The sequence below is a fragment of the Anastrepha obliqua genome, chromosome 4 (assembly GCF_027943255.1).
Source record: "Anastrepha obliqua isolate idAnaObli1 chromosome 4, idAnaObli1_1.0, whole genome shotgun sequence".
NCBI classification, from domain to species: domain Eukaryota; kingdom Metazoa; phylum Arthropoda; class Insecta; order Diptera; family Tephritidae; genus Anastrepha; species Anastrepha obliqua.
This window is the reverse complement of record NC_072895.1, coordinates 10,961,935-10,989,722: the sequence shown is the minus strand read 5'-3', so window position 1 is coordinate 10,989,722 and position 27,788 is coordinate 10,961,935. Positions and strand designations below refer to the sequence as shown.

At 40.2% G+C, this 27,788-nt stretch overlaps 1 protein-coding gene across 2 annotated transcripts in view; it reads left to right on the top strand.

Moving 5' to 3' along the window:
- The window catches only part of LOC129243668 (uncharacterized), a 160,709-nt gene that overhangs the window by 8,731 nt on the left and 124,190 nt on the right, over positions 1–27,788 (top strand). The window contains exons 2-5 of one of the 2 annotated variants that reach the window (XM_054880860.1): positions 7,612–8,261; positions 13,889–14,021; positions 21,715–21,875; positions 23,348–25,111. In XM_054880860.1, the coding sequence (XP_054736835.1) occupies positions 7,638–8,261; positions 13,889–14,021; positions 21,715–21,875; positions 23,348–25,111 (2,682 nt within the window). In that variant the 5' untranslated portion in view covers positions 7,612–7,637. Of the gene's footprint in view, positions 1–7,611; positions 8,262–13,888; positions 14,022–21,714; positions 21,876–23,347; positions 25,112–25,523; positions 25,994–27,788 lie in introns of those variants that run through there. The other variant, XM_054880861.1, reaches the window with a different exon arrangement.

The following is a 27,788-nucleotide window of genomic DNA, read 5'->3' as shown; positions in this document are numbered from 1 at the left end:
AAAAAAAATTCTTCGATCAGGCACAAGTCTTTTATGTTTTTCAAAAGCAGTATACATTTTATTGAAATCTACCAAACGGTTTTTAAGTTACAGTGATCACCAGTTCAAAAAACATAGTTTTGAGAAAAGCGCATTTCAAGTTTTGCTATCGAGCATCGGACCGCCCGAGCGGCCTTTGTTAAATGTTGAATAACTCGAAAAGTAGTAGTCGGTTTCACTTCAAATATTTTTCAAACAATATTTTTAAGATATTATTCTTTAAGAAAATGCAAAAACAAAAAACAATTTTTTGAAAATTCTGACTACCCCTGAACCTATAAGCAAAATTTTCTTTAAAATCAAAAATGCTTGAACGGAATCGATGAAACCAAAATTGCACGTATTTAACACCATTTACGATTTCAGCGACCGGGCTTGCACTTTCGCCTGTATCAAAGAAAACCTCTAAAATGTACCAAATTTTCTTGTTGTTGACTTCCTTTGTTAACACCCTGTAACTCTCAACTGAATGGAAGAAACCAGAGGCGTAGCGAGGGCGAGGCGAGTGAGGTGGCCGCCTCAGGCGCCAGACCAAGAGGGCGCCGAAATAGTACGGATATAATATAGAACTTTTTTTCGTGGTGCGGATCAAATCCACTTATGGTCATCATGGCCCATCCTGGTAATGAGTGGCCAAAATTTTTCGGTACAGTACAGAAAATTTATAACTTTTTCGTACACTCTACTACAAGATGGTCACTATTGATGATGATGACACTGTAAATGCCTTGAACTCACAAATTAAAGGTGTTCAAAAAGTATTAAATTAGAACAGTTCTTCATCACTTAACTCTGAGACTTTGCTCGCTTGTATTGATTACGAGTTTTTATGTTTTTTGGAGGTTTGGGATCAGATTTTAAGTAAAATCAATCGAGTTAATCAAACGCTGCAATCTAAAACTTTGTCATTAGAGAAAGCGACTAAACTCATTGATGGGCTGATCAATTCGATCGATGAACTTCGTGACTCTGATTTGGAAGATGCTTTCGATTATGCCAGAGAGACGGCTGTAAAAATGGGTATCCCTGGGAACGTATCCAAATTTAACAAAGATTCAAAAACTTCGAACAAAGATTTTCGAATCTATTGATGTCCTTCTCTCACAACTCACTCGGCGATACAAAGAATTTAGCTCATTTTTGACGATTTCGGATTTCTCTCTGGTGATCGTCTTAGTACCATGGAACCTGAAGATCTGAAAAAAAATGGTGCAGACGATCTCAATACTCTTGAACTCTGCAGTGAAATAGTCGATTTTAAACAAACTGCATTGAAAACTGTAGAAGATCTAGAAAATGAATCTCTGCTGGATTTACTTCAAATGATTTATGATTTCGAACTTCAAGAATCATATCCTACTATAGCTATAGCTATTCATATTTTTTTAACTCTAGCAGTTTCAATTGCTTCATATGAGTGAAGTTTTAGCAAACTGAAACTCATCAAAAACCGCTCACGCTCGACGATGAGTCAAGAACGATTATCTAATATGGCGATACTTTCCATCGAAAAAGGACCTACAAGCATGTTAAATTTTGATGATGTTATTGACGAATTTGCCGCTATCAAAGCAAGAAAAATAACTTTTCGAGATAATAATCTACGCAAAATATCATTTGATTTTATGTATCTATGTATTGAGTATTGAGGATCTCATGTATTTTGTAATTTTCCGAGAGCAGTGTCAGAATAATATCCTTTTGTGGGAATATAAATACACATGAAATTCTTACTATGTGCTTAAACTCAACATCTTGCTACTGTTCATGATAAAAAAAAATTTGTCGGTACTATTCTATTTTTCAAAAAATAATGTAATAAAATACCATGGAAAATTCGATTTTTATGAAGTGCAGAGATTTTTTTATTCACCTAATACTATGTCATGTATTGAGCCCTACTAGGGGTTTACGCTACTTGAGATATACAAAAGGCGCTAAATTGTCACCTTGCCTCAGGCGCTGAAAAAGCTCGCTACGTCTCTGGAAGAAACAAAATACAACAAACGAATTTTTTTAGTGCGAAAAAAGTCACCTCGACAACTTCAAAATTTTCGAACGATACTTTACGAGGTATCGATCACTGCAGCCATTTACCGAGAAAATAATGGATTTCTTTTTCCCTAAACAATTATTTTCTTCCTTCTACTCAAAACGTTTGATTTAATTTTTACTCCTAACTTCTGCTGGATGTGGGTTTGATAAATTGAAACTTAGATACATTTTCACGCACAATAATTTAGAATATTTTGCAAAAGTATTTTGTTTCCACAAATCTAATACCAATTAAAACTTATGTTTCTGCCTTGGCGCAACTTTCACATTTTCGAATTTTAATGGAATAATTGGCTGCATTTTCTGGCCAAGAAGCAAACACTTGCGCACACATACACAAATATATACAAAAAAACGAATACCAAGCACTGTAAAATATCCGAAACAAGCTGCTTGGCTGCCATATCCCTATAAACTATGCGCTTGCAACAGACACTGCACACATTGCTGCATAACACTTTCATAAACCTTTGCACCCGTGCACTCGTGCACCTGTGCACTTGGTCTCCTCGACCAAACCAACCACATTTTGTAGTGCTCATAATCGAACAGTTGCGAGTAGTCTGTATTTACAATTCGAATCGAAAATGTGAAAAGTACGTTTGTGTGGCTGACAGGTGCAACTGAAAGATGGGATAGTAAACACCGCTTGTACGCCTAGAGTAGTTGCATTGAGTAAAGGCTTTTGTGCTTTCCTGTTTTTTTTTTCTTTTGTCTGCGGTATCATGTGCAACATTATTCAGGTACTTTTGCTTACTTTGAGGTTTATTGCTTATATCTGGCGAAGCTATTTCTCTTTGTATCTTCAGTTATGTGCGGGTACCGGTTGGCATGTGGCAGTGGCAGTGCCACTGTGGGTGTGTATGCTGCGGTGTTTATGTTTATCTTATACTCAACTGCCAAGTGCAGAGGAGAAATTCAGTTCAAAACTAATTGGCCATAAAGTTGGTTGATTGGTGATTGGCCATAAAGTTAGCTGACCGGTAATCAAGTGTTTGAAGTAACAAATGAAGACATTGAAGACAACAACAAATATAACAAAGGGTGCTTCAGTAAGAGGCTTTATTTCAAATCGAACTGTATAAGTCCGGCATTTTTCTAACTATACAATTCTTAACCAAATATTCCAATTTTCGTCAGTATTCCAATGAGCGGGCATATACATTTTTGAAAACCTCATTAGGTTTACTATTTTTTCTTGAAGAGCTGACGGAGCACATCAGGTGCTCGCGGGCTCATAGGATACTCTGCAGGCTTCCAGGCTAGTCCGTCTGCTACTGGGTCAGGTGGGTGAGGTAGGGTTCAATATGCTTTCGCACTTACAGCGATCGTCATCTACTGCGTCGTGTGGTGTGGTCACTAAAACGATCCCTCCTCTCCTTCTTGGGAGAGTTTAGGCTAAAGTAGACAGGCTGACGCTTTCCATACAATGCAACTGGGAACAGCTTAAGCCCAATGCACAAATTGTGACCTCACGGGCTCCGATTATGTCTCTTTTCTTATCTGTGCGATGCATTCAAAGTTTTCTTTTAATACATAAATACATAGTGGCGATTCCGAATGCCTACTGACTGCGAATTTTCTAGGCGTGTACAGAATTGGATGATAAAATGGTGATTTTGTATGCTGATAAGATTCAACCTTTTCCACCTCCACTTCATCTTTGCAGCTGTGACAAACCACACCCACTTACCATGCGGGTCCGCAAGACAGTGTCTACTGATGGTACCCTCCACATCTCGAACGGAGAAATGGTTAAGGCGGTTTTGACCTTTTTTCACTAGGCCCAAGTGACGACCTTCGAGTGCATTTCTTTGTCAAGAATAAGCTTTTCATTAAAAACGCGTTAAAATTGTGGAAACTTATTTCGAATATGATCGATCTTTAATCCTTCGATGGACACTTTTTTTTAAAACCTTCGGTTGGACAGCCGGGTATGGTCCTTTTTCGTTCTGTTCGAGGATTCTTTTAAAAGTTGAGATCCATAAATCGGTAGAAAATTAAATTTTAGGAAGCTACATTGAAGCTCAAGTCGTTAGCGGTGAAAGAAATATGTTAAGTTCGCGCCCAAAGTCGAAAAAGCCAGTCCGGCAAGACCTGTGAGCCCAACGGAGCGTTAAGAACAACATGCCGCAAAATTCGTGATTTTTTTGTGAAAATAATACTCCGCACAGGAACCCTAAAAGAACCGACTGCCCTCTATTCAATAGGGTTTTCCATAATAATTTGAACAGGCGAACTTTTTCCCATCCATCCACTGATCAACTGGACATCTGCTTGTCCACTTAGAGCGGCCTTATCAGACGGCATTCAAAGTGGCTTGTCAATATCTTTTACCAAGAAAGACATTCCTCCCTGGTGGAGCAAGTCGGTGACCGACTTGAAAGAGAAGGTTAGGAGGGTTTTTAAAGAATGTTACAAAATCAAAAACATTCAAACTTACCGTGTACAAAAAATCCATTAAATATGCGAAACGCAACCAAGCTAAGCAAGATCCTTTCGAGGGACCGCTCCTGCAGAACTCTTGTAAAAAGGGAAGATGGGGAGTGGGCTGAATCTGCAGAAGAATCGTTGACTATCTTGGTAAGTAATCTTTTTCCGGAAATTTCTATTACCTCACGCGACACTGTCGACACCAGTCGATAGGTAGGTCTACTCGATGTTTCCCTGAAATCTATCCTGTCACGTGTGCAATCAATAGCTTCTCCGTTTAAATCTCCTGGCTTTGACGATATTTTGCTTGTGATGCTTCAAAAAACAAGTATCTCGGTCGTTCCTGTCCTGCAAGAAATCAACATGGCGTGTATCGCTCTTAATCACGCTCCTACCAACTGTAACAAAACGATCGTTGTTTCATACCCAAGGCAGGGAGAAAGGATCGCGACTCGGCCAAGGACTTCATGCCTAGAAGTCTTATCCCATTTATCCCAAAGGTGAAAGACTGATTGATTATTATGTCCGAGAGCACATCGAAGCCAAATTATTTCCTCCGCAACATGCTTACCTAAAACGGAAATCCACCTTACACGAGGTTGTAGGTACTGTGGAAAAATTTCTGGAGGGCAAACAATTCACTTTGGCGGCCTTCATAGATATAAATTGCTTTTAATATATTAAATTTCGGGCGGAGTTATTTGTCACTGCATTAGATAGACTAGAGGTGGAAAAACCTATCTGTCTCTGGATCTCGTCTCTGCTTGGCTGCAGGGAAGTTAATGCGGTGGCAAGCGGGGCTAAAGTTCCTAGATTCGCGCACAGGTGGACGCCGCATGGTCGTGTCTTTTCGCGCCTACTTTGGCTAGTTGCTATTGATGAAGTTCTGAAAATATTAAATAAGGGTGGGGTTTCAGGTAGTAGCATACGCCGATGACTTGATTCTAATGGTATTGGGACCATTTCTCTCAGTCATTGCTAAGATTTTAGAAAGGTTTCTGGCTGCACTCAGTCGCTGGGCTGCCAGTAGACCCTTTAGACGTCCCAAATTAAATAACCACGTTCTGCTGCTTTCTTCGGAAGTTAGGTATCTCGGAGTGATACTTGAATTCAAACTCCATTGGAAGCTACACATTGAAAATCGGGTTAAGAAGGCCAGTATAGCTTTCTACTCCTGCAAATCTGTGTTCGGCAAAAAATAAGGACTCAAACCACAAGTCGTGCCTTGGATATACAACGCAGTGGTTTTGTCCTTTTTAACGTATGGGTGCCTGGTTTGGTGGGAAGCTCTTCGAAAAGGCTATACTATCACTAAAATGGAAAGGGTGTACAAGACTGCATATATTGACATCACCGGAGTATATCGGACTTCTCTCCAGTGCTGCCCTAAATCGATCTTTAACAGCCTAAAGTGCAATCAGTTTAAAGGAGGTTGGGCTCTGGAGGCAATCTCTCAAGGGACATGGTTGCATTTTTGGGCAGTTGACGCCGTATTTCTCCGAGTTTCGGACAAATCTCTCCATCTGCAGACTGGAGGTTGAGGGTCGTACTAAGACAATCTTTCCAAATAGGCAAGAGCCGCCCTTCTTCTTGGTATTAACTCAGCTTGAAGACTCTACAGTTGTGCGGAAATCGAATACTATAGTTCAGTGAGAGTTCTTATAAGTAAATTAGTAAATTTCACTGCGAACCTTATCGGCTTGCTTTGAGTGACTGGTAAAGATGGTCGTAAACTTCGAGTACATTTATTGCTACCCTCTCTGCTGTTAGTCTCCAGCCTAGCTCAAACTTTTTCCATTCTTTGTATAAGGGAAACAAGTGAGCAATTGGATCTATATGAAATTCTCTAGTCTGGTTCGTCAGCTCCCTCATTTTTAAGACTCAGCACAGATTTTTCGATGCAAGGTATTTGAAAGAGAATATTCTTATACACACTTCAAGTTGGTTCAAATTGACTTCAGAACTTCGACTGTGGCTGAATTGTCTACAATTAGAACTTGTTCTGCAGTCATGCCCAGTTATGAGTCTCTGCGTCGAGGGGTTTTCAATAGCCTGAAAACCTCTACTTCTGCTTTAAAGAAGGGAGAAGGCTACAGATCTCCTTCTAGTATCCATTCTTGATGCAGCAGTGAACCTTGATAACTAGATTAAACCTACTAATGAACGGCCAGTCATTGTTGTCAGGAAGATAAACGGCGAAGTTGCTGTCATAGGCAAGTGAAATGGTTGAAGAAACATTCTGGCACTCCCCAACTAGCCCTAAAGCGTCGTTTTGATACCATTATGAGACAGCCAACCCTCGACTCCAACCTTTTCACTCCAATCCTGTTTTGCAATTCTTCCGCACACCTTCCCCCAAACCATTCCCCCTCTACTTTTCTCTTCCTATGCCTTGAAACGAGTCTGACTACTGTGAAAAATACAGACAAATTCTGGCACTTGCAAAATTCTGCTCCTGTCGAAGCACTCTGTTGTATGCGCATGAATCTACACAACATGCCATTATGTGTCACTCATCCACGTACGGTATAAGTATACAGGTACGGGTATATTTATGCAATTACACAGCCATTGATTTATGTACATGTCGAATGTCTACAATTTGCAAGTGAAAGGTAGTTAATGCCAAGGTAACTAAGCAACTTCAATGGCAACCCGACACTGGGCGTCGAGGCCTTTGTGGTTACGCTTTGAGGGTAGCTGATTAATATACTCTGAGGTCAGTAGTTGGCAAACAGTTTACATGCCATGCACATGGGCATATGCTGGCTTTAGTGACGTGCATCAATGAGGAATATGCGATTACATAATTAGGGCATAACCAAAATTGCAGCTTTGAAGGACTCTTCATAAGCAAACGTTTACCTAAACACTTAAGCTTACAAGTATATCAAATGCTGGTGTACAATCAGCCCAGGTTTGTGGTTACAATAGCCACAATCGCTGGCTAATTACACAATATTTTTGGAAGCTTACAAATTCATTCACTTCCTCTTACTCTTCATGCAATTTTCAATTTTCCATTTACATTTGCCTGCTAGCTTAACACTACTACCACTATTACACATCATCATTATCTTGCAGGCGTTGGTCCGAACAACTTTCATGCCATGACCGTTTCTGTGGCGCAAACAACGCAAGGAGGCTCCATTATTACCGCCACCACAAAACCGTGCACCGCTTCGAGCTGTTACGCTTCCACTCGTACGGCCGCTATGATGGCACTCGCATTGGGGCATCGACCGACAAGTCCTGCAATGGCAACAACAACAAAACCTGCTGCAAACAATAGCAATCACACATCATCATCGGCGAACAGCAAATACAATTCCAACTCCAACTCTAGCCCACCATCAGCCGGTGTCACAAACAAATTTCCACAGTCGGTTCAACGCAATTCCAGCAACAACATCGCAAACAATCGCCACACCACCGTTGCAGCTGTGCACATGAATGGTGGCACTGGTAGTGGTGTGGGACTTGGCAGTGGCGGCAGCGCTTCTAGCGGTTCGGATAATGACGGGTTCAACACCTCGTCATCGTCATCGGCCACTGCGCTGCGTCGCTTTTACTTTAAGAGTGGCCGTAAATCAAAAATGAACTCCACAGCTACCACTTCGATGACCAGTATACCGTTGAATGCCATTACCACAGCAACTTCTGCGTTTCACACGTCGATAAGTGGTGGACTGCCGCCGACAGCTGCTGCCAGCGCTGGCGCTTCAGTACCAAAGGTGAGTGGAAAAAAAATTAATAAATGCTGTATGAAAAAATATATGCCGAGGTGTGTGTGCCACAAAGTGATATGGAATGCATGCATATTAGACTCTTTTTTAATTGCTCAAATGAGTAGAAGAGTGGTCGCAGCTTGGAAGTCAATTATAGGCAAAGGAAGGGATGGCAATAGCGAATGAATAATGAAAATATTTTCTCTAAAGTTATTTATTTAGTGATTAGAGTGAAATATAATATATTTACCTATGCACACCGCATACAGCATATTTTTAGCATAACCTAACTATTCATATGAAAGCAGTCTGAACACGTCTCAGGTTTGCAGAGGACTTCGCTTTATACCAGCAAAAATCCTAGATGCAATTCCACTACACTTGTGACTGTGAAACTGCAAGTGCTTTCCACTATTCAGTGCTTTCCACACGAATTCAAAAATTAATATGCATTAAAAATCTAGATGGTTAAAGGATAGTGTAGATAGTCTCTGCAAAAATCGGTTGCAAAAAACCTAAGCCTTCGTCTGTCTGACCTCTGCTGCGCATTTAAGGCTGACCTGGCGACAATAAAAGAAGCTATCCTTAGCTCCTAATCGGTCTTACTGCTGAGCGACATATTAAAATTTACTCATCATTTTAAGCTCTTTTAAAAATATGCAACTAAAAAATCTGTGCCACTTAAAAACTATGTGTCACTGGGATACCTCTGGAAACTGAGCCTCGAAGCGGGTAAAATGCAGAATTATAAGTAGAAAATCTATAATACAAATTATAATCAGAGAAGCAAATAGTAGATGAGCCCACATATAAAATGGCCAATTGTAATCTTCTCTCCATATTTTTTTTCGTCGGCATATTAAAGCGGCAATGCCAGGTACGCCGACTAAATAGTTTTGCGCTATAAGAGGATGGATTTCCAAACCAATTTTTGTAAATTTAGAAATAAGCGGAAAATGACGAGTATTGCATAAGAACACTACCTCCGTCACTATGCCCATATGGACACTTGAGGAAATAGTAACATATAGTAAAGGGTGTCTTTTTAGCTATTATCTTTTTAAACAGTTGGTTCAAACCGCTGACGCACGTTTCGTGTTTTGTTTCACTGTCAAACATCTTCAGTTTGGTCTATAATTTAACCATGAATCGTCTTATAAATGAACAACACTTGCAAATCATTGAATTTTATTATAAAAATGCGTGTTCTGTTAAGAAAGTTTAAAGTCGAAAAATTGTGTTCAGCGACGAAGCTAATTTTTGGATCAATGGGTACGTAAATAAGCAGAATTGTCAATTTTGGAGTGAAGATCAGCCAGAAGAATGGCAAGAGCTACCAATGTATCCAGAAAAGGTCACAGTTTGGTGCGGTTTATGAGCTGGAGATATCATTGGACCGTACTTCTTCAAAGATGCTGCGAAATGTAACGTAACTGTGAATGGGGAGCGCTACCGTGAAATGATATCTAACTTTTTTTTGCCCAAAATGCAAGAGTTTGACTTGCATGACATGTGGTTTCAGCAAGACGGTGCCACATGCCACACAGCACGCGTAAGAATGGACTTGTTGAGAGGCGAGTTCGATGAACATTTTATTTCACGTTCGGGACCTGTCAATTGGCCACCCAGATCGTGCGATATAACGCTTTTAGATTATTGTTTGTGGGGCTATGATAAAGCTCATGTCTATTCAGACAAGCCTGCTTCAATTAACGCTTTCCAAGACAGCATTAAAGCATTTATATGTGAGATACCGGCCAAAACATTGGAAAGAGTAAGCCAAAATTGGACTAAGCGGATTGCCCATTTGAAGCGCAGTCGCGGTCAACATTTGCATGAAATAATCTTGAAACATTAAATTATATGGACTGTACTATCGATTTAAATAAAAATTTCATGCATTTTTCTGAATTTTACTAGTGTTTTTTTGGAAAACTTTCCTATAGCTCTTAAAAAAATCACCCTTTAGCACGCTTAGTTATACCACATTTTCTTATTTTCTTTTCTGGCGGTGTGGTTGAATTTTTTTTTTGTTTTGGCGCGCGGTGCCGCAATAGCCTCTTTGCGAAACTTTTACTTGCGTTCCAGCAGTCATTTTATGCTCACATGTTATTGATTAAGCGATCAGGACTCAGCTGTGCACCCAAAAGTAGCTCAAGTGTTCGGCGTTCTTCGTTTAAACGATAGCAGAAGAAGAACACGTGGTCCGCCCTTTCTATCGTATGGTTGCAGCTTGGACAGAACGGAGTTTCCTCCATATGAAAGCGAAAAACGTTTTAAGTACTCCAAGAGACATCAGTGACGGCTCAATATTTGGGTTAAATAGTGGTCGACTCCTATCTCGATCGATCTTTGTGCCTTCTGGTCACCCATTGGCTAATTTTGGGGATAAGTCTATGGGTCCAAAGTCCGTTAACAGACGAGTCCCATCTACTTTGGCATTTTTCTAACGAATACAGACGTTCTGCAGCTTTCTCTTCAGTTGTCGGCTTTACTGTTTGTCTGTTATAAAATTGTCCCATTTGCATCCTGTGCAAGTATATATATTGGGAGCTTTCCAGCGACGACGCAAATCACGTCGACTGATACGGTTCTGTATACGCCAGAGACTCTTAGTACATGAGCTACAAATCTAATATTCGAGGGTTTAGCTCCTGCCCATATAGGAAGAGCATATAAGATGATTGAATCCACCACCCTTGCTAGGAGGTGCCGTCTGGCGCCTTGCGGTCCGCCTATGTTTGGAAGGATTCTTGTGAGAGCAGCGGCAGTCTACTTTGAAACCCACAATTCCTAAATGTTGCTTAAAGCAGAATCGTGTGTCTATCATTACGCCTAGATACTTTATTGCATCTTGCGACAGTATTTCGTGCCCGTATGACCACCTGAGGTTGGGTTATAAATGGTTTCGCCCCATATAGTAACCGTTGCTACTACGTGTGTGGTACGTACGTACCACTAAACACATCTCTCCTCTTCTCTTGAATTTTTCCCTCAATCCTAGAACTGCTTCCGTATTGCTTCGAGAGAGAGGCCAAAGACGGTGTCCTAAGAAGGGTACATTCACTTACTCACTCAGGATCGCCCGTTTTGAAAAACATATGCTTAATGCTCTTCAGCATAATTGTTCATTCCATGCCTCTTTTTTCGGATAATATCCTTAACGAAATTTTCGACGGCATTCCATTTTTGTTTTGCTCGATTCTTTCTTCAGTTGTGTATGCACTAGTAGCTGATTGCATAGCTGTTGTCCCTGTGTTCCACCTTTCGCATTTGAACAAATAAACGCAATTTGGTAGGTTCAGCTTTCCCATTCGCCACAAATGCTTGCGCAAGAACCCGTGTCCGGACAAAAACTGTGTAAGGTAATAGTTAACTTCACCGTGCTTTCTTTCTAACCACTTTTTTAAGTCTGGTACTAGTCTCGCCGTCCATCTACTGTATTGTTCAGAGTTCCATCTTGTTTGTCAAAGTGTGTGCGTTTGAGTTCTAATGTCGGAGAAGCAAGGCTCTAGAATTTCTAAGATGTTTGCATCCCTTCTCCCTTTGCACTCTTGTGCTATAAGATTTATAGGGATGGTTCCGCTGATAACTAAAACCACTGCTTCTGATAATATTCTGTATGAAGAAGCCCATATTTCGCGTCCTCATGGAAGAATCGCCGAAATGTTCGCCGTATCCATTAAAAGTTTTCGCTTGCCGTGAGTTGGATCCCCAAGATTGGCTATGAGCTAACTTAATATGCCGCTTACTTTGGCAACTGTTGTGGCAGCATATGAGGTGTGTTCAAAAAGTCTCGCGAATTTTGAATTTTCGCAGGTTACGTATATTCGAATTTTGATTTTTTTGTGGCGATATGTTGGTAGTCATGTCTCTCACTCATGCCGATGAGTTCGGCTATTTTGAATGTTCAGTTAATTGTTGACAGCTGCTTTGCTTCCACGTGTTTCGGCTCGTCTTCGATTTTTATCTATTCAAAAAGATGGATCAAAGAACCTGTATCAAATTTTGTGTGAAAAACGAAATTAAGTATGTGGATGCATTCTGAATGTTGACTGTGTCATACGGAGAAGCTACACGGGACCAAAGCAACATTTATCGGTGCTACAAAATGTTCTCAGAAGGCCGAGAAGATGCGAACGACGAAAAGCGTGCCAGAAGCCCGAGCACTTCAACAACAGACCAACAGAAAAAATTGATGAAGTGAAGAAAATCGTATTGGCCAGTCGTCTAATCACCGTTAGAGAAGTTGCTGAGGACCTAGACATATCGATTGGCTCGTGTCATTCGATTTTTTTTAATGATTTGGACATGAGACGGGTCGCCTCAAAATTCGTATCAAAACTGCTCAATTTCGACCAAAAGCAGCATCGCTTGAACATTGCTAATGAGATGTTGGACTCTGTCCGCGACGACCCAAATTCGCTCCAGAGGTGACGAATCGTGGGTTTATGGTTAAGACGTGGAAACCAAAGCTCAATTATCTCCATAGAAGCTGCCGCACGAACCAAGACCGAAAAAAGCGCGCCAAGTTCGGTCGAATCTAAAAGTTTTGCTTCCCGTTTTCTTCGATTGCAGGGGCGTTATGCATCATGAGTTCTTGCCACAGGGCAAAACGGGCAATAAGGAATATTACCTGCAAGTTATGGGGATTTGTGAAAGAACAAAAATTTGCTCTTGCATCACGATAACGCCCCTGCTCACACATCGTTGCTTGTGCGCGACTTTTTGCCCAAAAACAAGACACTAATGGTGCCACAGCCACCATATTCCCCAGATCTGCCCCCCTGCGACTTTTTCTTGTCCCCGAAACTGAAGAGGCCCATGAAAGAACGACGCTACGCTACGATTGACGAGATCAAGACGGCATCGAAGGAGGAGCTGAACAAGATAAAAAAACAAATATGCTTCGAAGATTGAAAAAAATGTTGGCGCAAGTGCATAATATCTGATGGGGATTACTTTGAAGGGGACAAAACAGATATTAATGAATAAATAAATAATTTTTGAAAAAACACAAAATTCGCGATTATTTTTGAACACACTTTGTAATTTATGTGGGCCCGTAAGCTAATATTGCATCTAATTGCACTCCTAGATATTTGATCACTATTTTTGTCGATAAAGTGGCACCGGGTACTTGCATATCTACTTCTAATGGCACACATCTGTTGGTTAGAAGGACTAGCTTTATTTTCTCTGTGACCAATTTGTAAACGTAGTGCTCTAGCGATGTCTATACTCGGATCATCACCTGATTTAACTTAATTTTGGCTTCGTGAGTGTTTCAAGCGATTATTATAGCTGTAATGCCAGCTACGTTTCCCACTAAATGCACATTGAATACTGCCAAGGGAAACAAATACTAAACCCAATTCGCTTCACTGTTGCACAACTTAAATTTAAACTCAATTTTAATTTAAACTCAAAACATAGTTTTTTTGAAAAATTGTTCGAAAATTCGTTTATCTCAGTGTTCATCTTATCATCTATCCCATGAAATATTTGTAAATCTGCAAAATAAATCAACATCAATTAATTTAAATCTAAAATGAATATTAATGACTAGCAATATTACAAATACATGGGCATTCAATTAACCCTTTCTATGCTTACTCTCTTTTTGTTGTCAGGTTGTCATAATGGGTTCCTCGTCAGCTTCCATAACCGATGCCAACATCAATACATCAACGGATTCGGCTTCGACGTTGGTGACTAGCGTTACACATACAGACACATCAGAAACGTGTGACTCACTGGATTTGGGTAAGCTATTCTCGGTTTGCATGGAAAAATTTAAACAAAAACAACAAGAACAACCATATATATGTATATAAATTGAATTATTAATGAATAGTTAATGACTGCGTGTTGCTGAATGGCGCCTAGGCGAAGAAAATATTAGAAACAAGTGATTAATAATTTTCCATCGGATAGGTAGTTTTGGTAGGTGAAATATTTAGATATCATTTGCTTGGCTTTTAGTGAAATAAGAAGGACAATGGTAAACACAAAGGTTAATGGCATTGCTGCATGCAACAATGTTTGTGCTAAACAATAGCTGCGAATTCATTTTGAAAAGGTGAAAAGGTGTAATAAAACAGGTACCAAAAAATTAAGCAGCTAGACATTTGAGGCGCGTGTTTTAGTACAGAGCTTGCAATTACGAGTAATATAGGTATTTGGGTTCACGTGTTTTTGTTCATGTTTGTTGATCTGTTGTTTAGTATGCAAATAATTTTGTTTGGTTTCTGCCACTTTTACTGCCATCGGTCAACGTTCGCAAAAACTCAAACGTGTCAGACTGAAAAAAGTTTGCGCTTGCTTGTAGAGCATAAATAAATTTGGTACGATTTGAAATTCTTCTATTGTAAATAAATGACTGGTTTACTAATCAGCAGTTCGATCTCGTACAACAGGGCGTATGATTAATGAAAATCGTCTAAGCATACTTGTATGCATATGCGTGTACACACATACACACTAGTGATGCCGATGCTTATGATTCTTGCGATCCCGCGGTTTGCAGGATCTCGTTATAACAATCCCGAAATCCCGGAACAAATCTTGGGATTAAGATATTCATGATTTTGCAAAAACTTAAGTCGAGAAATATCCTCAAATATCTACCTACATAATACAATATTAGGTGCGCACTAAGTTCCCACTGTTTGTCAATAGATGCCGCCAGCAGTGTGTGCTAGTCGATTCTAACATAACCTAAACATCATAAACCAAGCTCAGACACATGGTTAACAAACTGCTTCGACACTTCAGTGATTTTGTTTTGGTTTCATATACTTTTGGTTTTGTGAAAATGTCTGATTTTGTGCCGAATAATCGTCATTTGCGGGAAGAGTTGATATTCCTCTTTCATTCGAAAAAAAACGGCGGCTCAAGCGCATCGAGAGCCACAAAAAGTTTATGGAGATGCTGCTTTAAGTGAAACAACGTGCCTAGATTGTTTCCGTCGCTTCAAGGACGGTGATTTTAATGTTGACGACCGTCCGCGTGACGCGTGAAGGAAGGCCAAAAACCCTCGAAGACGCTGAATTGGAGGCATTGCTCAATGAGGATCCGTGTCAAACGTAAGAAGAGTTTGCCCTTGTATTAGGAGTTACCCGCCAATCCATTTCCAAGTGATTGCATGCTTTGGGAATGATTCAGAAACAGGGGACGTGGGTTCCTTATGAGTTAAAACCAAGCGATTCGCTTCTTCGCCAGTTAACAACTGCTCTAGCGGCAAAAAAGGAAGGGTTTTCGTCATCGCATCGTGCCGGGTGACGAAAAATGGATTCATTACAGCAATCCAAAGAAAAGAAAGTCATGGGGACTGACCGTTCATGCTTCTACGTCGTCGCCTCGGCCGAATATTCACGCTGCGACAGTTATGCTATGTATTTGGTGGGACCAAGTTGTTGTTATTTATTATGAACTGTTAAAACCAGGCAAAACCATCACTGGGAATCGGTATCGACTTCAATTGATGCGATCGAGCCGAGCACTGCGCGAGAAGCGGCCGCAATACGCGGAGAGGCATGAAAAAGTGATTCTACTCGTACAGCATGACAACGCTCGGCCTCAGGTTGCCAAACCCATTAAAACCTACCTGGAAACACTAAAATGGAAATCCTACCCCACCCGCCATATTTTCCAGATATTGCGCCGTCCGATTATCACCTGTTCCGATCGATGGCACATGGTTTAGCTGACCAGCAGTTCCATTCATATGAAGACAACAAAAACTGGCTTGATCCGTTGATAGCCTCAAAAGATGAACGAGTTTTACCGCGACGGTATACTAGACCTACTAGAAAGATGGAAAAAAGTAGTAGCCAGCGATGGGCAATACTTTCAATGACTCACTTGTAACCATTTTTTCAGAATAAAGTTGTATTTTCACCAAAAAAAAACAACGAGAACTTAGTTGCGCAACTAATAATTAATAAATAAAATAAATGTGTTTTAAATATACTTTTCTGTTCAAAGTGAACATTATTTTACATCTGATAAAGTACATTAAGGTAGGTCGTACAAATATCGATGCAAAAATACAAAATTAAGAAGGAAACAAATGTAGTTTTGCGGTTGAAAAAAGTTGATTTATTTTTTAATCTCGTACCATTTAAGCGGAATAAGCGCAAGGTAGGCGCACATTAGTTTACGTCAAAATAAAAATTCAAGTAAAGCCGCGAAACTTTTTATAACATATTAAAAATCTTCTCTCTCTCTCTCTCTCTCTCTTAGCTTCACAGTCTGTGGTGGACCATAGCTTCATCAACAATCCTCTTCCAATTCAGTCTCTCCCTTCCCTTATTTCTCCAATTACGAACGTTCATCGCTTTTGAGTGTGCTTCGACGTCATCAAGCTATCTCTTTCTTGGTCGGCCTCTCTTTCTTCCTTAAATTGGACGCAACGTTAACACCCTTTTTTTAATTCTTTCGTTGGGCATTCTTATGATGTGGCCAATCAATTTTATCCGTTGCGCCTTCGTAAAACATTTTACATTTTTACTGTCAATAAGGTTTTCAATTCCGTGGTTGTAACGAACTCGATACGTGCCGTTTTCAAGTCGAATAGGACCGTAGATTTTTCTCATTATGATTCTTTCAAATCGCAATAGCTGGCTTATATCTTTCACTTTGAGTGTCCAGTGTTCAGTATTAGAAATTATACTAACCCAAAACAAAGTGGATTTTTAAGTTTCCATTTCATGTACTTTGTAACAAATTTAAAACCCGAAAATCCTGATTTTATTTACCAGCATTCCGGTACACAAAAGTGATATGCCTAGTACATACCTGTGTTGCATATTCAGTTTCATTCGTTCTTCATTCACCAAATTTGTTGGAGCGTGACTTGCTTTTGCGCATATGAATTAAAAATTTAAAACAAATTTCTGCCCTTAACAATAACAAAATTTAATAATAGCTGTAATAAATTCCTATTAAAATAAGCAGTTGGGAATGGAAGAAAGGAAGCAAATTTCTAAGGAAACATCAAAGGAAGCAGAATTATAAATTAAGCTGTGAAGGCTTTTTGTGAACTGTACAGGCCTTTTATACGAACTACTCATTCAATTCAAACAAGGAAACTGTGATCAGGTGCTCAAATCAATCAAAATGTTGAATTACTCATCAGTTGCCATTATAGAAATTTGTTATTCCGGATGAAGGACTAAGTGAAGTTTTTCTGAGTTACACAAAGAGAGTAAAGTTAAATAAAGCGGGACTGATAATCAGTGGTAGATACAATTAGACTGAATAAATTAACTTCTTTGCAAAAATATTTAATTTAGTATACGCAAGAAAGAAACTGCAATATGTCGAAGGCTGCTCGAAGCACAAATTGCAATTCAGCAGTATAGAAATTTTCGATGTTCAATAAGTTTTGCGGTTCGATAACAGCAGGCCTACATTTTTTTTTTCATTTTGGTCTTTATAGGAAGATTGATTTCTGTCTGCCAATTTATTCTTTGTTAACAAGCCATTTAGTATCGACGTGCCAAAGTATTTTCTTCGTGCAGTGATTGAATTTCTATTTAAAAGCAACGGAAATTTATGAACGAATGTTGAAAGTGTATAAAAACTTTTCGCCATCATTTAGTATAGTGTTAAGATGAGTTGCTGAATTAAAATGGGGTCATACAAGCATTCAAGACGATCCACGGCAAGGACGTCCAACAGCAGCAACATCAGAAATCGTACGAAAAATAGAGGATATCGTATTGGATAATCGTTGAGTGATTGAAAGAGATTTAGTAGAAGCCCTCGGCATATCACTGGGCAGTGTAGGCTACATTTTGACTGAAGTATTGGGTTTTAGAAAGCTGTGTGCACAATGAGTGCCGCATTCGCTAACATTGGAACAAAAACACATTCGAGTGCGAATTTCTCAGCAACACTTCGAACGTTTTTGAAAGGATAAAATGGAGTTTGTGCATTGATTCATCACTATGGTTGAGACTTGGGTCTATCACCATGATCCTAAATCAAAACAAGAGGCCAAAGAGTAGTGTGTATCTGATTCTTCGACTCTGAAACGAGTTCGTGTCCAGAATTCGGCGGCCAAGAAGATGTTTGCATCAATTTTTTGGAGTTCGAAAAGAATTTTGTTTGTAAGTTACGTGCAAATTAGTAAAAAAATAAATTGGGAATATTATTCTAACCTTTCAGATTAGCTGAAGGAAAGAAATCAAGCAAAAATACCCAGTTTGCAAAAGAAAAAAATTATTTTTCATCAGGGCAATGCAGAAGAACATTTTCACACTGGCAAAAGACCATTAATTAAAGTTTGAGTTATTGGAGCATCCACCGTATTCACTAGATTAGGACCCTAACGACTTCCATCTGTTTTCAAACCTAAAAAATTCTTGCGTGGTTTAAAGTGTTTTTCATTAAATGATGAGGTCATAACAGCTGGGTAAGCGTATTTTGCAGCCCATCCTTCTCAATTTAGGGATGGAAATCATAAATTGGAATCTCGTTGGAACCAGTCTATTGATGTTCAGGGAGAGTATACTGAATAATAAAGTGTACTTCAAACCATAAAATTGTGATTATCTTATCGAACCGCAAAATTTATTCAACTGAATAATTAATATAAATGTATAGGCTAGTTATATTTGTACAGCAAATGCTTTGAGCAAATGATTTGTTCTACAAATATCCTTATCCTCAAATCAATATTAACACAGTGAATCGAGGATGATGGTCACCATATGTCATCCTCGTTTATTTTACCCCATGATAAGTCCTATCAGGGTTCCTAGCATACTTGGAATTTCACTACCTTCCTCCCTCAGACCTACTCAGCCAACACTTGATTGTTTTGCAGATTTCACTATTGGAGCAAGTATTCTTATAAGCTTTGTGAATGAGTGTCTCAATGTGCCCAACTGCTCACATGAGCCAAGCACTGTATCACCTTCCACTTTTTACCTTGTTTCTGAACTGAGTTTAGCCCCATGTGGGTTTAAAAGTAAATGGCAATGTGTAGCTCAGTAGCGATAGTAAGTTTGCTCTTAAATACGCTGCAGTGGATAGGTAGACCGTAGGTCGTCAAAGTGCGTACTCTTTGAAGTAAACCACACTGAAGTAGTGGTCGCATAGCCTAGTAGTTATGTAGATGAAATGGTTGAAGTACCACTCTGGCACTCCCCAAGTAGCACTAAAGCGCTGTTGATATAATGGAAAATATTGATGGGGCTTAGATTGGCACACTGCCGCAGCCTGTCGAAGAAAAAGTACCCAGTGACCTTAATCGTCTAGCTGCCAAACCCGGACATTTACAGAGAAAGAGAAAGGGTTGCATGGTAAACATAGCTTTTTCACGTGTATATGGATTGTCCAGTGGCTGGTAAACACAGATGCGAGTTTGCAAATTGAAGGGTGTAAAATTCCCAAGATTTTCTGAACCCTCCATTTATTGAATTGTGGCAAAGGGTTTCCGAAATAGCACATAGGTAAATGGAGCTCTATCTTTTCTGCGCCTTCCTAAGAAATAAGTTGTGCAATGCACCTTTAACGACAGTCGAGGGGATGGCGATGACCGTGTAGGATATCTCGGAGACCGATTCAGTCTCCTTCCTCGCAAGCCCATCGGCAATTGGCTGATTTAGAGAAAACCCCCTGCTCTGATGCCCAAGTCCATCTTGGATCCCTTAGTGAAGGCAAAGGTACCAGCTTCGATGCAGATTTTTCCCTCCTTCCAATCCTGTCTACGTGGAAAGATTGCCCTGACACAACCCTCAAACTCCAGTTTGTGGATAAAGAGATCTGTTCAAAGCTCAGAGAAATGCAGTGCTAAGTGCTAAAAATGCTTTCATATGCCTCCAGAGGGCAACCTCCTTTAACCTGATTGCACTTTGGGCAATAACCTAAAAACCCCTATGAAGTAAGCGCATAATGGCATTTCGGGCAGCACTGAGGAGAAGTTCTGCATGCTCGGGTGATGCCAGTACATACAGTCTTTTACGCCATTTCCATTTTAGTGATATTATAGCCTTTCCGAAGAGCTTCCACCACACCAGGTACCCATACTTTAAAAAGGGCAAAACCACCAAACGTTGTATATCCAAAGCACGGCCTGTGGTTTGAGTCCTTATTTTTTGCCGAACATAGATTTGCAGGAGTAGACGGCTACACTGACCTTCTTCACCCGATCTTCAATGTGCAGCTTTCAATGGAGTTTGGAGTCAAGTATCACTCCAAGATACCTAACTTCCGATGAAAGCCCAACAACGTGGTTGTTTAATTTGGAAAGTCTAGAGTGTGGAGGTTTATATTTTCTAGTAAATAGACTAGATCTAATTACTAAAACTGTTGTGGAACCCGCTACTCGGCGCGTGACATTTTTTTGTAGGTTCTTTTCGGGATTCATATGGAAAATTCACTGTTAAAATATATAAAAGACAAATAGGGTCGTCAACAGTCGCAAGTTAACTTGAATGATACAACGAAAGATCACTTCAAATCCTTAGATAACCGTCTGATGAATACCAAAAACTTTTTAGCTTTCTTTGCACCTTCATTTATATGATATTTAAACTCTGATTTCCTTCGAAGCACTCAAGTCAATAAACTTTTTTAACTTTATAGTCTGGATTGTTCTGAAGATATGATTGAAATATTATCGTCGATAAGCTCCTGGATTCACATAAAGTTACTCTTCTTCAATTCAAGTTTTATGCGATTTAGATCACATCATCGAAATATGAGAAGATTTCCCATGATAGAAATGCGCTCGGTAGTTGGCCATGGCCAGCCAAGGGGCGACTGCCAGTTCTGTCATATGAAACTTCAAGCCCACAGAAGGTCTTTAACCAGTACACACCGATAGATATAGATATCGAGCTCTAATAAATTCAATATACTTAGCAGGCCTACAAAAACTTTATTGTGTTAGGTCCATAGCCAAATAGAAAGAATGTGAAATTTGTGCGCTAGCAGATGCCTCTCCCTGCATAGTCGCTAAAAAGGAAATGCTTCTAAGCTGTGGCAAGCCAAGTAATAGTATTGAAGAAAATCCCAAAATAGAATAGAAAAAAAAGATGTATACTTTCAACTATTCATCACGCTTTGTTGGCCTTGATTGATTAACTGATTGATTGCTCAATGCTTTGCATGAGTTACATTGTAGCCAGCTACTGATTGACCCAAGCAGTGCTAATGGAATCTAACGCAAGTGTTGACGAATAAGGGCAAACGAAGTGTAGTGAAAATACCAACAATTCCCTAATTCGTGCACAGAAGCATTCATGCATTGATTTCTTTCTAGCTCGCTCTTCCCCTCTCCTAAATTACTCGTTGTGAATGCAGATGCTGTTTTTCTATTTCTCATTATTTCGCCTTGAATTTGTATAAACTGCACAGCTACAGAGGAGTATTTATTTCTCTACCCAATGCTGCGCTATTTTTATGGTCACTTATTTTTTATATATTAACTTTGTATTTGCAGGTGATAATTCGGGTCAGAGTGAACCGTTGTTCAGTTCACTGGAAGAACCATTGCTGACCGCCATACAAATCGACTCCGAGCACGAAAATGGCACCGAACTGGAATTAACGAGTTGCAACATTTACAATCGACCGGATATGAATGTCCAGGATAGTACTGAGGTGAGTAGGAGTATGCAGATTGGTTTAAGTTAAAGAGATTTACAATAGCTGATCTGTTTTTAGACATAAAAGTGTTAGTGGTAGTGCGGTTGAAGTAAATAATGATGGAAAGCTTACAAATAAGTGCGAGGCGGAAACGGCTGACTGTAAAAGCAATGAAAAAAATGATATAATGATGTACCTACTTCCATGGAATAGTTCATTTTATAAAAAAAAGTATTTAACTCTTGAAAGAAAAACATATCCAGAAGTGGATTTAAAGTTAAGCTTTAATAAAAGTAAAATTTATCTAGTTCTTGAAAAAAATCGATTGTTTTTGAGTTACACTAAAACATTTATTTATCATAGCTAGCATTCTCCGCTTTTGGGTGGAATATGCACCGCTTTGTTCGAAAACTTATTCCATTTCTAAGGTAATTCCATTATGACCCCATCTCATAAAATTCCTTGCCTGTATTGCCGAAAAACTGGGACCGATGGTCGTTCTTGGTCGCCACCAAAATGTTGGGCCTCTGCATTGCGCGCATTGGCGCCAGTTAGAAACACCAGGGGCTCTGTTGTCGTCGTCGACTTGGTCTTTCCAACGTGGATGTGAACGTACTTTTGCGAGTTCCACCAGTGCAGTTCGAAACAGGCAGCTTCTTTGCTGGAGATTTGTTGTTCATTCGCCGAACGTGGCCTAGCCAGCGCAGCCGCTGAATTCTAATGCGCTTCACTACGTCAATGTCGCCGTACAGCTCGTGGTTCCGTCTTATTCGATAGGCATCATTGACGCAAATTGGACCATAGATCATACAGTAAGACCGGGCGGATAATTGATTTATAGAGCATTTTTTCGTGCGTTGAGAGAGAGCACTGCCCTTCAATTGCGTACCCAGTCCGTAGTATCATCTGCTGGCAAGAGTTAAATTTTGCAGGATCTCTTTGCTGGACTTCTTTGCTGGCATTGTTGCTGTGCTAGTGCTGGATCCTAGGTAGTCAAATTCCTTGACTACACCGCGCTCCTAATTGTCTATCGCAACCTGCTGTTCAATTCATGTAGACTTCCTGGTTGTTTTGTGGTGTGTTTTGTGTCAGTACTTAGACTTACCCAAGTTTCTAGTGAGGATAGTTTTATGCAACCAAAATCATTCGCCATTTCATTATAATTTGTAGCCAGTCCGAACTAAGTATGAGGTGAATGAATAAAAACTTCCCAACCAAGCTCCCAGAGTTGCTGGCAAATCACTATCGATTAGTGTGGCCTGGCGCTATCTTCTTAGAATACAATTTCGGACCGCTTTCTGAAGATTCTTTCCTGCACATACAGCAAAATCTTCCTGATTTATTTATTTTATTATAAACAAATAATATAAATGGTTTTCTTTTAAAATTTTATCCCATTCAATTTTTATTCAGCTGTTGATATTTTTTAAAAGTATTTAAAAAACATGCATTTTATTTTCCATGCAACCGCCTCCATCACTTCACAGAGTCAAGAGTCATCGCTGTCCATTCTCACGATTGAGCCATCCTCAACCACACCGCTGCTAGCCTCGAATCGCCGTCAGCAGAGCAGCAAATGCGGCACATCCGCGCCACCTGCCTCTAAACTAGCAGCCGCCACCGCCACAATGACCAGCAACAATAAAGAGTGGCTGCCTAAAACTGCACCGGCGCCCAGCAGCGGCACCAAACACTTCACCTTCGATCCACCAACATCGCCGAAGTCGGCGCGCACAAGCGAAAAGTCACGCACACATTTCAGCTTCAAGGAACAGCAAATACATCAGCCAGTACATCAGGCACGCCGCGGCTGTAATTGGGAGGAACAACGTATGCACACAACCAATTTCATTGAAGAGCCCAGTCCCACAGCAAGCCGACGTGATAACTCACCAAATCGCAGCAAATATCGAGCTTATGCTGCACAGCGTCATGCCGCTGCAGCCGCTGCGGCACACGCCTACTACGAGCAACATCATCTTGCGGACGATGAGGAATCCTTGGAGGGAACGCGTAGCAAGAAATCACGTTCACGTGAAACGAGCACCAGCACCAGGCAACGTTTCCCACCGGGCAGTAGTGGCACCGCCACTAGTCCAAAACGCGAACAGCGCCGATCGCCGTCCAGTTCGGCGCCTCCCACTATGAAGGAGGGACACTTTTTCGCTACCGCTATCAGTAAACCAAAGCAGCTGTCGCCTGCCTCACAACAGCGCAAGTACTCGTCTAGCTCCTCGTCGGGTGGCAGTGAACGCGGACGGGAACGCGCTAAGGACTCAACAATGTTCCCGTTTGATCGTGAAGCCATCGATTACGATCGCATACAACGCGAATGCTTCGCTGTCGATGAAAACTCCAGTTCGGCTACCACAACCAGCGACTCAGACGATGCAGAGCCATGTTCGGTGTATGAGCGCAAAATGTCTGTACATCATATATCGCCGAGTAAAATTGGCGAGGTCTTTCAGCAATACAAGCTGCTGGCACAAAACGAGCAAATGCCACAAACGGCAGAGGCGCAGCCTAGCGGACCACCGTCGCGCAAGAATTCGAAACGTATTCGACCCAGTTCCGTAATCCATGCGACAATACGTGAAAGTCAGACATATGTGCCGCAAACCGATGCTTTCTATCCGCAGAAGGTCAAGCAACAATCCCCAAGCGAGTATGCAGCACTGTGCCCGGGTGCCGGCGCTGTGGGAAGTAGACAGCATTCGCCCAAATCTTATAGTGAGTTAAACAAGTTCGAGGAGATCGCCTCGAAATTTGAGCAGATTCCACCGAAACAACAGCCGCATACGAAGTCAACGGGTGGCGGCGGCAGTCCATCCGGCAGCAACAATAATATGTTGATTGGCAGCACATTACAGGCAACAAATGGCAGTGCCAACAACAATGGTGTTGGTAGCGGTGCCAGTGGCGGTATGGTAGCGGGTAGCGTGGCACCAACGTCAAGCCCAACCGGGTCAATGCGCGGCATGATATCACCGCCACTGCCAAATCTACGTGTGGACTTCTTTGCCGAGGCACAAATGATGCATCCACGCAAGCGTTCGTCCAAAAAGAAATCATCAACAGGCCTTACCAGTGCGACGCACGACATTTTGGATGACAGCCAAAGGGGTGTTGGCGGAGGTGTAGGTATGTTGCTGGCAGCTGGAGCAAGCAGCGCTGGGCCCATCAACGTCACCTCAAATCCAATGGATGTGGCAGTGTGTACACCACCGCGTGCCACCATTGTCGTGCAACAAGTAAGTACAAGAGAAAATTTTCACAAACACAGTAAATATTATTATAAAATATGGCCATAGCGTACGTAGTTGAGTGTGTATGGGTGAGATAATTTTTGTCTATCTGCTAGATAAACTGAGTAGACATCAGCTGAGTTGATCATTTTTTTCACACAGCAATCACTCGACGCTTTTCATTGTTGTGAGTGCGTTCTTTTGGTTGAAAAATGTCTTAATCTTTTTTTGCTCTTCTTCTCACCATTGAGTTTCACTCAAGCGCGCACTCAAAACAAACGTTTACTGCTCAATGCGCCAGATTTCGGTTCGGCACATAGCACATAAAAGACACGACTGCACCGATCGTCTTGTTCAGTTACGTACGATCAACGCAAGAATAGACTTGAGTATTTTGCTAGCGTGGAAAATTCCAATTCAATGCGAAAATTGTTGATTTAGTGAAATCAAAACAGAGGAAATTTGAAATTTGTGTGAACGTTAATTTAGCTGATCTGCTTCGAAAGCAAGTGATCTGATCTGCTTGACTAAATCGCTTTTGTGAACGATTTTCGAGTGTTATTAGGCGAAGTGCAAGTTTTTTAGAAATTTTTGAACGATTTCTGCGTTTTTTATTAAGTTCGTTCGGACAGTGCGTAATCCATTTTCGAAAACTATTGTGCAATGTAACCAAGTGTTTATTGATTGATATTTTCCGAATTGCAAGAAACTGTTGGAAAGTTATTTTTAGAAATTTTTATTGGACTGTGAAGTGCAAGCAAAACGTAAATATAAACATACATGATTTATTATAAAAATATTGGCACTGAACTTGAGCGACTGGATACACCAAAAATGGCGCCATTCTATAAGAAATTGTGCAGAAGTCTCTCAAAGCGCTGCAAACAGGTATGTGATTGATCGTTAATCATTTCGCATGGAATAGTGATTTATAGAGAAAAAAAATGAATAGCTTAAATAGCGAAAATATTTGAAAATTGTTAAAAAAATTAGGTTTTTGCGATAAAAATAGGAAATGGAAACAAAGATATGTATAAGGAATAAATGTAAATATTAAATATAAAGCATAGCATTTTCTAATATCTTTGAAGGAATGATTGAGGAATGCTTATATTGAAAATTTGGAAATTCTCTATGGATTGAATCCAAAGTACTGCATGTTCCATCAAATTTTTTACAAAAAGTCCCATTGTTATATCTGCTTTTGATTTTCATACCCTAACTACATTGCTTAAACCACTTGGATCTTTTCAAAAAGGTAACTAGTCCCTCCAGTGAGACATTTTGCAAATTTCCCAGATCTTCAAAGAAATAATCACCAAGATATTTGGCTCGGCCTCTTTGAAGTGCAGGGAACTCACAGAGGAGGTTTTGTACCAACTCAATTTCTTCTTCATCTGCACAACTTCTGCAGAAGTCATTATGGCTTCATTCATTTATACTTCATTGTGAAGTACACCCATTCTACTGGCTAGGCTGGCTAGGGTGCCGATAATTCAGTAACCGGTTGTAACAGCTGTGAGGACGCTGGTAATTGATCTGCTGAATCCAAGTAGACATTTTTATCATCCTTTTAATATTCAATTTTGCCCAGAGCGCTTTGGAGTCCCTACAATTACTAGTCCGAGACCAAGCTCAAGTCAATCGGAGTGTATAGTTCGTTTAGAGGAAGGCTTATGTCCTCTACCACTCGCTGAAGTTGAATACAAATTACAGCCTTGAATTTCCTTTAAATGAAAAAAATGAATGTCGTCCTAGGGGTAGTAATTAATAGTGGTTAAGGCAAGTGTCTTTTAAAAATTGCATTGGATTTAAAATGAAGCATAATGAAGTGTGAAATATATTTCTATTGTACTTCTTGGACTTTTCAAGAAATGTTGTTAGCTCGTCCTTCAGATTTGATGCCTGCATTCTTGCAGCTCTTTGAAAAAATTTTGTAAAGGTAATATAAATATGCATATATTAGGGCGAGTCGATTTAAAAATCGTTCATTGCTCTGTGAAAATCGTATTCTAGGGATCAAAATAAGAAACTTTGCCGAAGGAACCATACCTCTAAAACGAATTCTGATGTCCCCCAATTTGGGTCGAACGAAAAATCCCACTTTGACCCATTTAGAGTGCTCCAATCGAGTCCAAATGTATGACCGACCCCCACTTACTTTGGACGGCCGATCCACCCATGCCAGTGGCACACCCCCTGGAACTCCCCTGGGGGTTCCCCATACAATCATTTCAAAATATCACCATTTTTGGCCTTTACATCTCATGTAAGAAACTAAAAAGTTCGACCCAAATTGGGGGACATCAGAATTCGTTTTAGAGGTATGGTTCCTTCAGCAAAGTTTCTTATTTTGATCCCTAGAATATGATTTTCACAGAGCAATGGGCGATTTTTTGCCTCCCCACAAATCGACCCGGCCTAGTATATATGTAGGTTTTTTAATTCAAATTTATTTATTTATATTATATTTTATTTAGTTATTATATTTATTACTTTTCTGTTATTTTTAAATTTTAAAATTTTTTTTTTATTTTTTTTTTTTTATTAGTGGTTTGCGCGAGCTTCTCATCCAAATAAATTATCCTACGTAATTTATTGCTAGAAAAACCAGCTTATGATATAAGAAGAGTCAAGTCTACGTTGGCTACTTGTTAAACCTTAGGTTAGGTTAGGTTAGTAT